Raw genomic sequence first — 13,266 nt, 5'->3', positions numbered from 1 at the left:
CCCATTGAAACTTCCTCACCACCAGCAGAATCAGGCACCTGACTTCCACTTCCTTGTCCAATAATATTCCCTTTGCGATTCTTATATTAGGCCTGAGGTTGAGGGATTTGTATATAAGACACGGACAGAGCAGAATTTCTTGGAGGTGTGATGCTTTGAATCTGCCCATTTTCTATTGAAAGGAGAGCAAAGATACTAAGATTTAGTCTTCCAAAAGGCTTTCCCTTCAGAAACAAAATTTTCCAGAATTAATGTCTCCAAGTATAATATTCGCACTGTACCTAAGAGTGTACAATTTTTAGTTGGAATTTCAGGATCAAAGGAATTCGGTCAAGACGTCAAACTTCTAGCTAAGGTTAATGTTATGCATAGTGAAATTGACATGTTGTTATTTTGATTATGTATAAATAGTCTGGCTTCGATATTTGCCAGGTATACTAAACACTTCAGAGCCGAGATGATCTTCCCAGCAACAGAAACAACAAAGGTGGGTGTTAACTATCAGGAGGAGGGATGTTGTGTTAAAAGGGATTCCAGAAACGTGGTGCATTCAGCGCGAGGGGAGGCATCAGACATTTGCTGTGATCCTTTGAGTTGCTTAACAGTGAAGCCACCTCAGACTAAGGTCGTTGTAAATGGGGTTTCCAGAGCCCCATTTTGCCAAATTCCTATCTTCATACAGACCCTATCAAACATTCTTGTTATAAAACTCAAGATTATCGGGGCGCCTGGGTGGCTCAGTGGTTTGGGCCGCTGCCTTCGGCTCGGGTCATGATCTCGGGGTCCTGGGATCGAGTCCCGCATCGGGCTCTCTGCTCGGCAGGAGCCTGCTTCCCTCTCTCATTCTCTCTGCCTGCCTCTCTGCCTACTTGTGATCGCTCTCTCTCTGTCAAATAGATAAAATCTTAAAAAAAAAAAAAAAAAAACTCAAGATTATCTGTGGGAGAAAAAAACACATTCTTGTTATATGAAATTAGACCCTCCAAATGAGATCAAAGGGGAAAAAAAAAACACTATTTCTTCCATCCTATTTCCATCTCTTCTTTCCCTTCAGCCAAACGCAGACTTACAACATATCCCGTATGAAAAACAAGAATGATATTAATACCTACTAAAGGATAGTGGCGCACATTAAATGTATTATCATTTGATAACTCTTCACACATAGTAAGCACTCACAAAGTGGTATCTTTTGTTGCTTCTAGAAATCACAATATCTCTACCATATCTCTCCCCCCACCCAAATCCACCTTCCCTTTTCCCATGAGACATTTCACATTTTATCATGCATTACATTCATCAAATCACCCACTTTCGTTAGGGTGTAAATACTTGGACAATGTGGTCCAACTTATTCTTATACCTAGGAAGATCGCAATAAATATTCACTTGCTAAGTACAAGGTGGAACAAATAAAAATTTATAAAAATTCATGAGAATTACCCATAACGGTGTATGAAAAAAACAAGCATTATTCTAATGATACTAACATCTCTCCTTGCTGTGTGATCTCTCTGGCTCTTAGCTTTGATCCACAAAAGAGGTAGAAGAGTGTGATGAATACAGAACCGACCGCTTCTTCTCAAAATCAGGTCATTATCCTTATTCTCTCACCCACACTCAGGCAAGGACCACACCAGGTATAGAAGATGAAGAAGTTCTAGGAAATTGCTGTGTTATACTGTGCACCTAACAATCTGTTAAGAGGGTAGCTCTCATGTTTAAGTGTTTTCACCACAATAAAAAAATTAATGGTATTCTTTGGGATTTTGATTTATACATCGTCTCAATCTGTTTTCCAATAGCAATTTTTGAATATTTTAAAATGATTATCAGGCAAATAATGTGATTAGTACAAAGTAATAATCACAGTAACAAGTTACCTACATGGAATAATAGGCTGAAGATTTAAGAAAGTTGATATAAAGCAGCCAAGAGCAAAGAAAGTGACTCATACCACAGCAACACTGCAATAAGAAACAGAACAACATTCTTTTCTAGGAAGATAAGACCCTCCTGAAATCAACAGAATATTTGCTAATACAAATATTAAACTTGTAGACTGCAAATCTACAATGGCTGGAAACATGTCTTACTCTATATGCTACAGATAGTTCCTGACAATCAATCAGTTTGTGTGGAATAAGAAAAATAAAATTTAAAAACCAAAATTCAGAAAGTATGACTTCTTAACATAAATGCTTATTCTTTCCAAAATGAGTTTTATAGAAAAAGAATTATTGAATGACTTTGCATGTGATAATTTGATTTGAGCACCAAACTGATTGCAATCTTAAAAATTTGGACAGCCCAACAAATAGCAAACACTACAGCCACATGGGCAAGATTCTGAATTGCAGTCTTAGTGCTTAGGAGAAAAACGAAATAAATAGCCACAGACTTTGGTGTGAAGTAGGTTGAAACAAAAGAGAAAAACAAAATGACTCAATGGAGCTGAGAAACTGCACCAGGGTTGAAGAATTTACTTTCCTTGGCCTAACCCAGAATCAAGGACTGAGCTTGGCCTTGTTTCTTTTCCTGCTTCTGGTGTACTTGACAACTCTCCTGGGAAACCTCCTCATCATGGTCACTGTGACCTGTGAGTCTCGCCTTCACACCCCCATGTACTTCCTGCTCCGTAATTTATCTGTTGCCGACATCTGCTTCTCTTCCATCACAGCGCCCAAGGTTCTGGTGGACCTTCTGTCACAGAGAAAGACCATCTCCTTCAATGGCTGCTTCACCCAGATGTTTTTCTTCCACCTTGTTGGAGGGGTGGATGTATTTTCTTTGTCAGTGATGGCATTGGATCGATATGTGGCCATCTCCAGGCCCCTGCACTATGTGACCATTATGAGTAGAAGCCGTTGCATTGGATTAATAGTAGCTTCCTGGGTGGGGGGCTTTACCCACTCCATCGTACAGATTTCCCTGTTGCTCCCACTCCCCTTCTGTGGACCCAATGTCCTTGACACTTTCTACTGTGATGTCCCCCAGGTCCTCAGGCTTGCCTGTACAGACATTTTTATGCTTGAGCTGCTGATGATTTCCAATAATGGACTGCTCACTACACTGTGGTTTTTCTTCCTCCTGGTGTCATATATGGTCATATTATTAGTAGTAAGATCTCAGGCAGGGGAGGGGAGGAGGAAAGCCATCTCCACCTGCACCTCACACATCACTGTAGTGACCCTGCATTTTGTGCCTTGCATCTATGTCTACGCCCGACCCTTCACTGCCCTCCCCACAGATAAAGCCATCTCTGTCACTTTCACTGTCATCTCTCCTCTACTGAACCCCTTGATCTACACTCTGAGGAACCAAGAGATGAAGTCGGCCATGAGGAGATTGAAGAGAAGACTCATGCCTTCTGACACGGAATAGACAAGTAGCTCACTCCTTTTCATCACCCCACTTGGGCTCATGCTCACTCTCACTCTCTCTCTCTCTCCCTCAAATAAATAAAATCTTTTAAAAGAATAAAATAAAGTAAAATAAAATTAGCCTTCTGAGGATCCTAATGGTAAGCCCATAATTTCCTGTGTCTCCTGGACTAAGGCTGAACTATGAGCCATGATCAAAGATTTTCCTAGAGTTACTGAAGATCCTCATCGATCTGCCAAGGAATGTAACAGTGGTTCAAACTTAACCAACCAGCTTTCTGATTTGTTCCAGCTAGTTCACATGCTCCCTGGTGAAGGCCAAGCCAAACCCTGGATGAAACAGCTAATTGGGATGATTCTTAAATTTCCAAACTGCAGACAAAAAGCCAAGCCCCTGTCTTGCTATGTGATCAGGCTCAACAATCACTAAAAGGCTTCCCCTGGCAACTCCTGGGCTTTCCCAAAACCTGTTGATTTAAGATTCAGGCTTGCACTCAGAAACCTAGGAAACCCATGCATGACAATTACCATCAACTACAAATTATTTTTAAGGAAAAGTCTGACCTTCCTGTGGATCTTGACTCCATTCAAGTAGCCTTCAACTCTGTGTTCAGTAATAGGCTGAACTGACATCTTTGCCTCCTACTTAAAAGGAGCAAGATGGAATGGGATACTATATCCACTCCAGATCTAGTTAATTTAGCAAATCAGCTCACCTGTACCATTGAGAATTCAACTAAAAGGAAGACTACTAAGAGCCTTAGTTTTCAGTTCCAACAAATGGGGTTCCCTAAACAAAACCCCTCCTGGCCTCTGGTATTATTGGGAAAAGCCAGGACTTTGCAAGAAGGATTGTTACAAATGTGCTCCAAGTGTCTTCATCCCTCTGACCAGCCTTTCCAATGCCTCCCAAAGGACTCCGAGGAAATACAGGGGATTTCCCCAATCCTTCTCTTAAGCGGCTTGGAGAAACAGCTCTCCAGATTGGGAATGAATCTCTCCCTGTCCTTATTGACCCCAGAGTCACACTCTTGGTGCTCAACCCCACTGTTATTAAACCCCTGCCTTGGGTTTCTGAACCATTTGAAATGGCTCAAATGGAGGGAGTCTCAAACCTCAACAGGTTCCTATCTCTAAACCTATCCCCTTTTGGTTAGGCCTCCTAAGAGATACTCATCCTTTTCTCCCCAGCATTAATCAATACCCTATGAATTAAAAGACTCCTCAAGGCATCAAGTCCATAATTAAAGATCATAAGGCTGGCTCAGGACCTCCTCATCCCCTGCTCTAGTCCTTGTAATATTCCTCTGTTGCCTTTGAAGAAACCCAAAGCCGTTGGTAGAGATCTTTCCAGAATCTCTAAGCCATGAACAATATTGTTATCCCTCATCACCCTGTCTTTCAAGCCCCAATATTTTGTTTGCCTGCATCCTCACTGATTGATTTATGTAGCACCTTCTTTAGTACCCCTGCGGATAAGGCCAATCAATATCTGCCTCTACTTGGGAAAGAAAGCCATATGCCTGGACAGTAATGCCTCAGGGTATTACCTAAAGTATTTCCTACTTCTCCCAAACCTTAAAAGTGAATTTGGATGAAATAAAGCTACCTGGAGGCTCTACTTTATTACAACATGTAGATGACTTACTTCTCTGCTCCCTTTTTAAGGCCTCTTCACAACAAGACAGCATCCACCTGTTAAAACTTTTAGGCTTAGCAGTCTGCAAAGTCTCCAAGGAGAAACTGCAGTTTGCCTGAATTCAGGTTTGATATTTGGGGTACCTTATTTCACAACAAAGGCTACCTTTAGATCCAAATAAGCTCCACGGCTTCTTAAACTTCCCCAAACCCAAACTAAGTACCAATCAAGAAGTTTTCTTGAGCTGGCTAGCTACTGTCAAAACTGGATTCTAAAATCCCCTATGGCCTAACCCCTATATATTTTATTTAAAAAAACAACAAACTTGACCCTATTTTTGCAGAAGATCAAGATAACTTAGCTTTTAAAGCCCTAAAGGAAAGCTTGGTCAATCTCCCTGCTCTTGGACATCCCAAATATCCACTTCTCTTGTTCCTTTTTGTATTTGAAAAAGGAAGGGAACACCCTTGGGGTACTCATCTGAAACATGGACCCCACCATTGACCCATAGGGTATTAAAGCCAACACCTAGAGCCTGTGGCACAAGGATGCTCCCCCTTGCCTCACAGCCATTCCTACCAACACCATTCTAGTCAAGACCATTGAAGAGATAGTCATGGAATCCTCTCTAAAAATCTTTGTACCCCATGGAGTTGAAGCCCTCCTGAATGCCCATCACACTCAACATCTTGCAGCCAGTTGTCTAAATCCTCTTGCTAAACATGCCTCATATAATTCTTGCTATAATAATTTTAACCCTGCCCCTCTTCTTCCCTCCTCTACACATGATACTCCTCATGACTGTTTGACCCTGCCAGATCTTCTCCTGACCCTCTGTGATGACTTACAGGAAACTCTGGATAACACTGACTTTTTGTGGTTTACCAATGGCTCCTTTTTAAGAGTAATGCAAATGGTAAATATTATGCTGGGTATGCTCTTGCAACTCCTTTTGAAATCATTGAGATGGTACCTTTGCCCTTGGCTACCTTGGCCCAGTGGGCTGCACTGTATGCTCTTGCTCAGGCCTGCATTTTTAACCAGGGACAAAACTGCAAATACTATGTTAGGTATGTTAGGAGGTAAGCCTTTGGAGTAACTCATAACTTTGGGATGCTCTGGAAATAGTAAGGCACTTGTCACTTGTCACTTCCAACAGGGACAAAATTTTAAATGGTTTTTATGTTCAGGAATTATTAGGTGCCATACTCTTACCAGCTGCTTTAGATATTATCAAGATCCCTGGCTATCTCAAACTTGATTCTTGGAGGCTAAGGGAAACCACCTTGCTGATATTTCCACAAAGAGTGTTTTATATACCCCGACAGGAGAAGGGAAGAATTTCTTCTTGCCTAACAACAGCCCAGCCAATGATAATTCAATAAAAACAGCCCCTCCCAGCTTTCTCCTCTTTCCTATAAAAGCAAGCCCCTACGCTCTGTTCTCCAGACTTGCTTATTGTTCACCACAATTTCCTTTTCCCAAATTGTAATTCCTCCTCTATTCTTAATTTTTCTGGGGAAAAAAAAGCTCCTTTGGTTTTTAAGATCAACAACTGACCAGAAGGCACATACTTAAGATGTACAACTCAGTGTTTTGATATATGGAAATGATCATAGGGGGAGACTGCATTAAGGTAGGATCTGTTATTTCCTATAACTGCATGTAAATCTACAATTATCTAAATAAAATTTTCAATTAAAAAAAGCACCTGTCTATGTATATACTCAGAGATTCTCACTACACTCCTGCCCTGTTACCAGGAAGGGAGCTAAGACACATACTAGAGACATAATGCATCTTGGGCATCAAAGTTCTACAAGGTCTTTCATAAGGTAATCACATCTTTCTAAAGTGAACACATCCAAATTGAGTTCATCCTCTGACTCTATAATATTAATAAGGTAACGATTACCAGAAGATTTTCCCATCCAAAGCCCACATCCCAGTGGTTGAGAACAGGTGTCTTGAAGTTAGTCCAGCTTGAGTAAGAATATGCACCTCACCAATTATGAGCTCTCATAATTATGTGACCCAGTGCAAGGTCCTTACCCTGACCTTCCTCTGAACCACTGGCCTATTGGCCACCCCAGCACTGCATTCCCTCAGCACCTGCTGTTTAGCTCTAGCACAGAACTCAGGATCCTGTTTCCTATTCCCTCTTCTCTTTCTTCCTATCGCCCCCACTAGGTTTACGTTTTACTTATTATTGTGTCCCCAAAATCAGCGTCAAGTGAATATAGTAAAAAGGCATTAAAAATTGCTGAATTCAGACCACTCAAGGATTTCACATTGTTTCTCAATCATTTCTGCAACTCAAATTATCGGAGGATATGGTTTAAAAAAAAAAAAAAGAACTGATTCATTTTTACTCTCTGATAACATGGCTCCCTAAAATTGACAGAAGCCTATGACATTGATTCAGACCATGCATAGACATCAAAAATGCTGGAATGAAATGAAACACATTATTTAACATATCAACTCAGTATGTATTTGTTTACTTATTATGCTATGTATAGCTGCTGGAGGTTTTCTTAAATCTTAGATCTTAAATTTTTTGAAACTAGACAAATGTTCCCATCATGATACAAATCTCAGTCCACAAATCAGAAGTTCAAAGGCGCTTTGGTGGGGATTTGTCCAGAGCATCCAAGAAACAGCCAGGAGGGCTTTGTAAGTAGATGAGAAGAAGCAAGGAGGAGCAAGGTAGCAGTTGAGGTCAGAGAGATCATGGGGCCACAGGACCTGGCACTAGGATCCATTGTAAGGATTTTGACTTTCCCGTTAAGTAAGATAGAGGGCATCAAAAAGCAGAATAATGATGTTTTAACAGAATCACAGGGGCCACTATGATGAATAGACTGAAGAAGAAGAAGGAGAAAAGCAGGGAGACCAATTAAGAGGCTGCTGTATTAGAAATAATAAAGACATGACTTAAGCTAGTAAAGGTGGGGTTGGTGAGAAGTTGGAAAAACTCTGAAGGTCGAGCAAGTAGGATTTGCTGGTGGATCCAGTGTGGATTTCCTGGCTACTTGTGTATCCTGTGAGAACTTGGTCATCAACCCATCAGTTCCTTCACTTCCCACCTAATAACCCCATCGAGTCCCACGGTCCTTTTAATACTTGTGTGTCACACGTCAGGACTCGCCCTGCGTGGGTGACACTGCCTGAGGAAGTCATTCAGAATCCCTAAGAAAAGATATTTATTTCCCAACAAGAAAATTACTAAGAGGAAACACCAAGGTTAAAGGGGGCTCTGGCTAAACCAACCTAACGAGATTGTTGCTGAGGGGATCTGATAGGGAGGGTGGGGGATTCTGGCTAACCTGACTTAGCAGGATTGTTGCTAAAACTGCACAACGCAGAGACAAACATGGAGGTCCAAAATTCGAGTCCTGCTTAGAAAATTCAGGGGTGGAGCACCTGGGTGGCTCAGTGGGTGAAAGCCTCCGCCTTCGGCTCAGGTCATGATCTCAGGGTCCTGGGATCGAGCCCCGCATCGGACTCTCTGCTCAGCGGGGAGACTGCTTCCCTTCCGCTCTCTCTGCCTCCCTCTCTGCCTACTTGTGATCTCTGTCTGTCAAATAAATAAATAAAATCTTTTAAAATAAATAAATAAATAAATAAATAAATAAATAAAAAGAAAACTCAGGGGAGACTGGGTAGAATTTGGCCAAGGACAGAATTTTTTTCACTACTAGAAAATTTTAGGCTCTGACAAAAACATGTGTTCCTACGTGTGTGTACCTAATTATGTCCTAATTATGTCCCACGGAAACAACTTCACCATCAGCAGATGTTTTCCACAGCCACATCCAACTACAATCCCTCTGATAATTCTCACACCAGTTTGGGGGTTAAGGAATTTGTAAATAGGGTGGGGTGCTGTAAGTCACCATGGGAGAGACCAGAAAATACTATTCCGAGTCTACCCTTTTCCATGTAAAGACAGGAGAGCAGCCACTGAAATTCACTGGCCTTCAGAGGGGTATGTAACACAATTTCCTGAAGCTGGACAGTTCTCAAGGTTCACATGAACATAACCTCAGGTGGAGTCCTTGAAAGAAGGTTGGAGACTTTAGGTAAGAAATATATAACTCTACATGAGTGTGTGTGCCTGCAGTGTCTGGATGTCTGTGTATAAGAGTGACAAATAGAAGTGAGAACTGAAATCTAGATACAATCATTAATATTCACAAATACATTTTGACTAAAAATGTGATACGAACACAAGGCACTGTGTTCCAAGGGTTCACCTTCAGTGAAGGTGAACAGATAAGAAATATTAACCAAAAAAGGAATTGTGAGATGAAAGACCAGGAAATAAGTTCAGTTTGGAATTAGAGAAAAGGCCTTTTTGTTTTCTGGGACCCCCTAAATTGCAGAGAGGGATTTTTTTCAGGCCCTGTTTCCCCTACATGGATGTCCTCAACCCGAAATATATAGAGGTATTTCTTTTGTTAAATTTAAAACTAAAGGGAAAAATAAAATATTTCAAACCTTCAGAAAATTTGAAAGAATTGTACAATAAACACAAACCCTTCCTCAGGTTTACCAAAAAATAAAAATTTTCAAGCAATGATTTTCTTTCCATGCCTTCATGTTTGCATCCTTTCTTTCCAGTCAATCTTCCCACCTACAAGAAACTTTTTTTTTTTAATTTTATTTATTTGAGAGAGAAAGAGAGAGTTAGCATGCCTGTGCATGCAAGCAGGGAGAAGGACAGAGGGAGAGAGGGAGAGAGAATCTCAAGCAGATTCCATGCTGAGCATGAGGCCCAACTGTGGGCCTCGATCCCAGGACCTTGAGATCATGACCTGAGCAGAAGGCAGATGCTTAACACACTGAGCCACCCAGATGCCCCCTACAAGCAACTTTTATATATTCCAGTTGTCCCCTAGAGCCAGTGCTCCCTTTTCCTCCATTCCTTTGTGCCCCAAACATAAATGTGACCCTCTCCATGAAGATTTCTCATAGTCTGTAGTGAGAAATCATCCTTGTCTTACATGTAGCTCATCTGTCTTCATCACTCCCATATCACTGTTAGATTTCCATTCTTTTCCCACTGGTTGTATTTCTTTCTCTCAAATAACCTAGAAGTCAGCTGATACCCCATCAATATTTGCTAAACAATTGGATGGATTAAAAATAGGAAAACATTGGAGGCGACTGGGTGGTTCAGTTGGTTGATCCTCTGACTCTCATTTCAGCTCAGGTCATGATCTCAGGGTGGTGAGATGGAGTCCTGTGTCAGACTCCGCACTCAGTGGGGAGTCTGCCTGAGGTCCTCTCCCTCTGCCCCTCCCCCCACTCAGGTGCACGCGCTCTCTCTCTCGCTCTCTCTCTCTCAAATAAATAAATCTTCTTTAAAAATATAAAAGTAGGAGAAAGATGGACAACCTGGAGGATGTCGCCTGAATTACCAAAGGTAGTTTGTGAACATGGGACATATTGCTAACAGGCCTGACTTTGGGTGTGAGGTATCTTCTCCCCTTTCGTGTAGATAGCCTATTGTTTACATGGGGAGTCCCTGTGGAAGACTTTCATAATTAGGTTGGATCTCCTCAATAACAACTGAGTTGGTGTTTTCTGATGATCATCTTCTCTCTCTTTAAACTAGTCAGGATTGACAACTGAGCTATCATTTAGTTCAACACACCCCATTTACCGATGATGCCCCAGTATTATGGTTACCCACCATAGTACTCATTGTAACAGGTAACCAGCCTATATGCTGACACTTCTACATATTTAGCTCACCTATTCCTCACAGCTTCCCTGTGAGATGAGTATTATAAGGCCCCATTCCATGGATGCAGAAATGAAGTCTCTCATTTGCCTAGGTCACAAGGGCCAGGACTTGAGCCCAGAAAGCTCTCACAGCAGAGACCATGCACGGGACTTCTCTGGTTTGCTAAGGTGATATCAGACAGGAAGCTAAATCAGGCAAGCTCTCTTCTTACTATCATACACTGTCACCATGCTTGGGCCATTCTTACTGCCACTGAAAGAAAGACATCTCCTATTTTCCTCAAAACAATATGTTCTGATGAAACTGTTTTAGAACTCATGTTCTGGGACTATGTTTTAGAACTCATTGTCGGACTATTTAAAGACTCTGTGTGTCTGTGACAGTAACTGACCCAGGGTTTTTCTTTAAGGTAACACACATATAATCACATTGATTATGGATTATAGATTAGGCAATGCTCTAAGTATCGATGGTTTAGCAGATATTAGTTCATTTAACCCTCACAAAAATCATATGAGGGAGATGCTGTTGTTTCCAAATATTGATGCAGAGACTCAGGCCAAAGTAACTTGCCTGTATTCACATAAGCAGTAAGTGCCCAGCTGGGATTTGAACAGGAGGGTCATGACAGAGTCCCCCAGGTACCCACTGTATGCTACAATACCTCTTGGTAGCTTTTTAAGCCTTCCATATTAAATAGACTTTGGCCAAAATTGCATACAGGTAAAATAAATCTTGATGGGAATGTGAGCTAAGTGAAAAGAATTATCTTTACTGGAAATGAAAAACACACCCAAAAAAGTCAGAGGGAAGTGATGTTCACCTTTCTGTTATTTCTGATTATGGTTAAAAAAAGGAAATAAACTGCAAAGAAAGAAATTAAGGCCTATTTCAAGGATTCGTGAAAGAAAAAGAAAGGAACTCAAAAACAGGAAGATTATACAGTACATATACATTTCACCTTGTAAGAAACTCCAAGCTGTTTTCACACGCAGTCGTGCCATTTCCTGTTCCCACCAGAGTTCCAGTCCCTGTCCATTTTTGCCTATTCTTGGTACATCTGTCCTTTTTATGTTAGCTATTCTAATAGATGTGTGCAGTGGTTTTAATTTACACTTCCCCAGTGATAAGTGATGCTGAGCATCTTCTCACGTGTTTATTTGCTATCCCTATATCTTCTTGTTGAAGTGTCTGTTCAAATTCCTTTATCCCTTTGTGTTTCATTTGGGTTGTTTGTTTCTTATTATTGAATTTTAAGAATTACAACCACTCTATTCCCGGGTACTTATCCAAGAGAAGTGAAAACATACACCTGCAAAAAGGCTTGTAAATGAATATTTATAGCAATTTTAATGTCTAATAGCCAAAAACCTAAAAAAAGCCAAATGTTCATCAACAAGTGAATAGATAAACAAACTGTGGCTTATCCTTACAATTAAAAGGAAGAAAATATTAGTGCCCGCAAACACATGGGTAATTTTATGAGTGCAAAAAAAATCAAAAAGGAAGTCTATGTTATAAGATTCAATGTATGGAAAATTCTAGAAAATACAAACTACTGTATAGTGACAGAAAGCAGGTAAGTGTTTGCCTGAAGAAAGAGGGGCAAAGGGAACATATAACAAAGGGTCACAAGGACACTTTTGGGGTGATAGATATGGTAACAATCTTAAATATAGTGATGTCATGGGTATATGGTTATATCCAAACATCAAAGTACACACTTCAAATATGTGAGTCTATTGTATGTCAATGATGGCGCTATTAAAAATAATAATAATAATTTTTAAGAAACAAACTACAACAATGAACAGAAGAGAAGATCTGAGATCTGACTTACACTTTTATTTCCATAGCTGAGGAGCTATTCAACATGCAGGGGGTTTGGTACATAAAATAGTGTAAAATAAAGGTGGAAATAAAGAAGACTTGTTAAGCAAGAATAGACCAATAGAGGAGAATTTCATGACTTTAAAATTTTCTCATTTTTCATAGAATTAAATTTGCAACTTAAGAAAGGGAGGAGTGTTTCTATGGAGACCAGTCCAAAGAGAACCATTTTGCACATAGGGGTTCTTAAACCGTTTAAGTGGAGCATGCAATCTGAAAAGAAACCAAACAGACATATTGCCTTACCCACACACCAAACTGACCCCATTTTTACGTCCTTCATGCCCCAATAGTCCCTTTCTGAATATTTAACATCTACCTGTTTATCTTGCATACTTAGAACTTCTATACTTAGAACATTGTTTTTATGCCACATCTAAAATATTTCTAATTTATAATTAGATGCATGTTTGTGTTAATCAGATGTCATTTTCTACACATTAGCAATAACCTCAGCACAGATTTTCCTGTGGTAATAGGAGCACACTCATTTTCAGACCCAATACCTGACTCTGTCTGATATATTAAGGGACAGTGAGCACTTTCTGAAACAATATTTTTCATTTTTCCCAAGCTACACAAAGAAGAGGAAACATGAT

The 13,266-nt window shown here is 40.4% G+C and overlaps 1 protein-coding gene across 1 annotated transcript; it reads left to right on the top strand.

Annotated features, from left to right (window-relative positions):
- Positions 1-2,448: 2,448 nt before the first annotated feature.
- Positions 2,449-3,384, top strand: OR4D10 (olfactory receptor family 4 subfamily D member 10; the record flags this gene model as incomplete). The annotated part of the gene is made up of 1 exon (XM_080816591.1): positions 2,449-3,384. One exon carries the CDS (start codon positions 2,449-2,451, stop codon positions 3,382-3,384), a length of 936 nt encoding a protein of 311 aa, XP_080672717.1.
- Positions 3,385-13,266: the final 9,882 nt, after the last annotated feature.

The sequence above is a fragment of the Martes martes genome (genome assembly GCF_963455335.1).
Source record: "Martes martes genome assembly, chromosome: 10".
Taxonomy (NCBI): domain Eukaryota; kingdom Metazoa; phylum Chordata; class Mammalia; order Carnivora; family Mustelidae; genus Martes; species Martes martes.
This window is presented reverse-complemented; position numbering and strand designations above follow the sequence as displayed.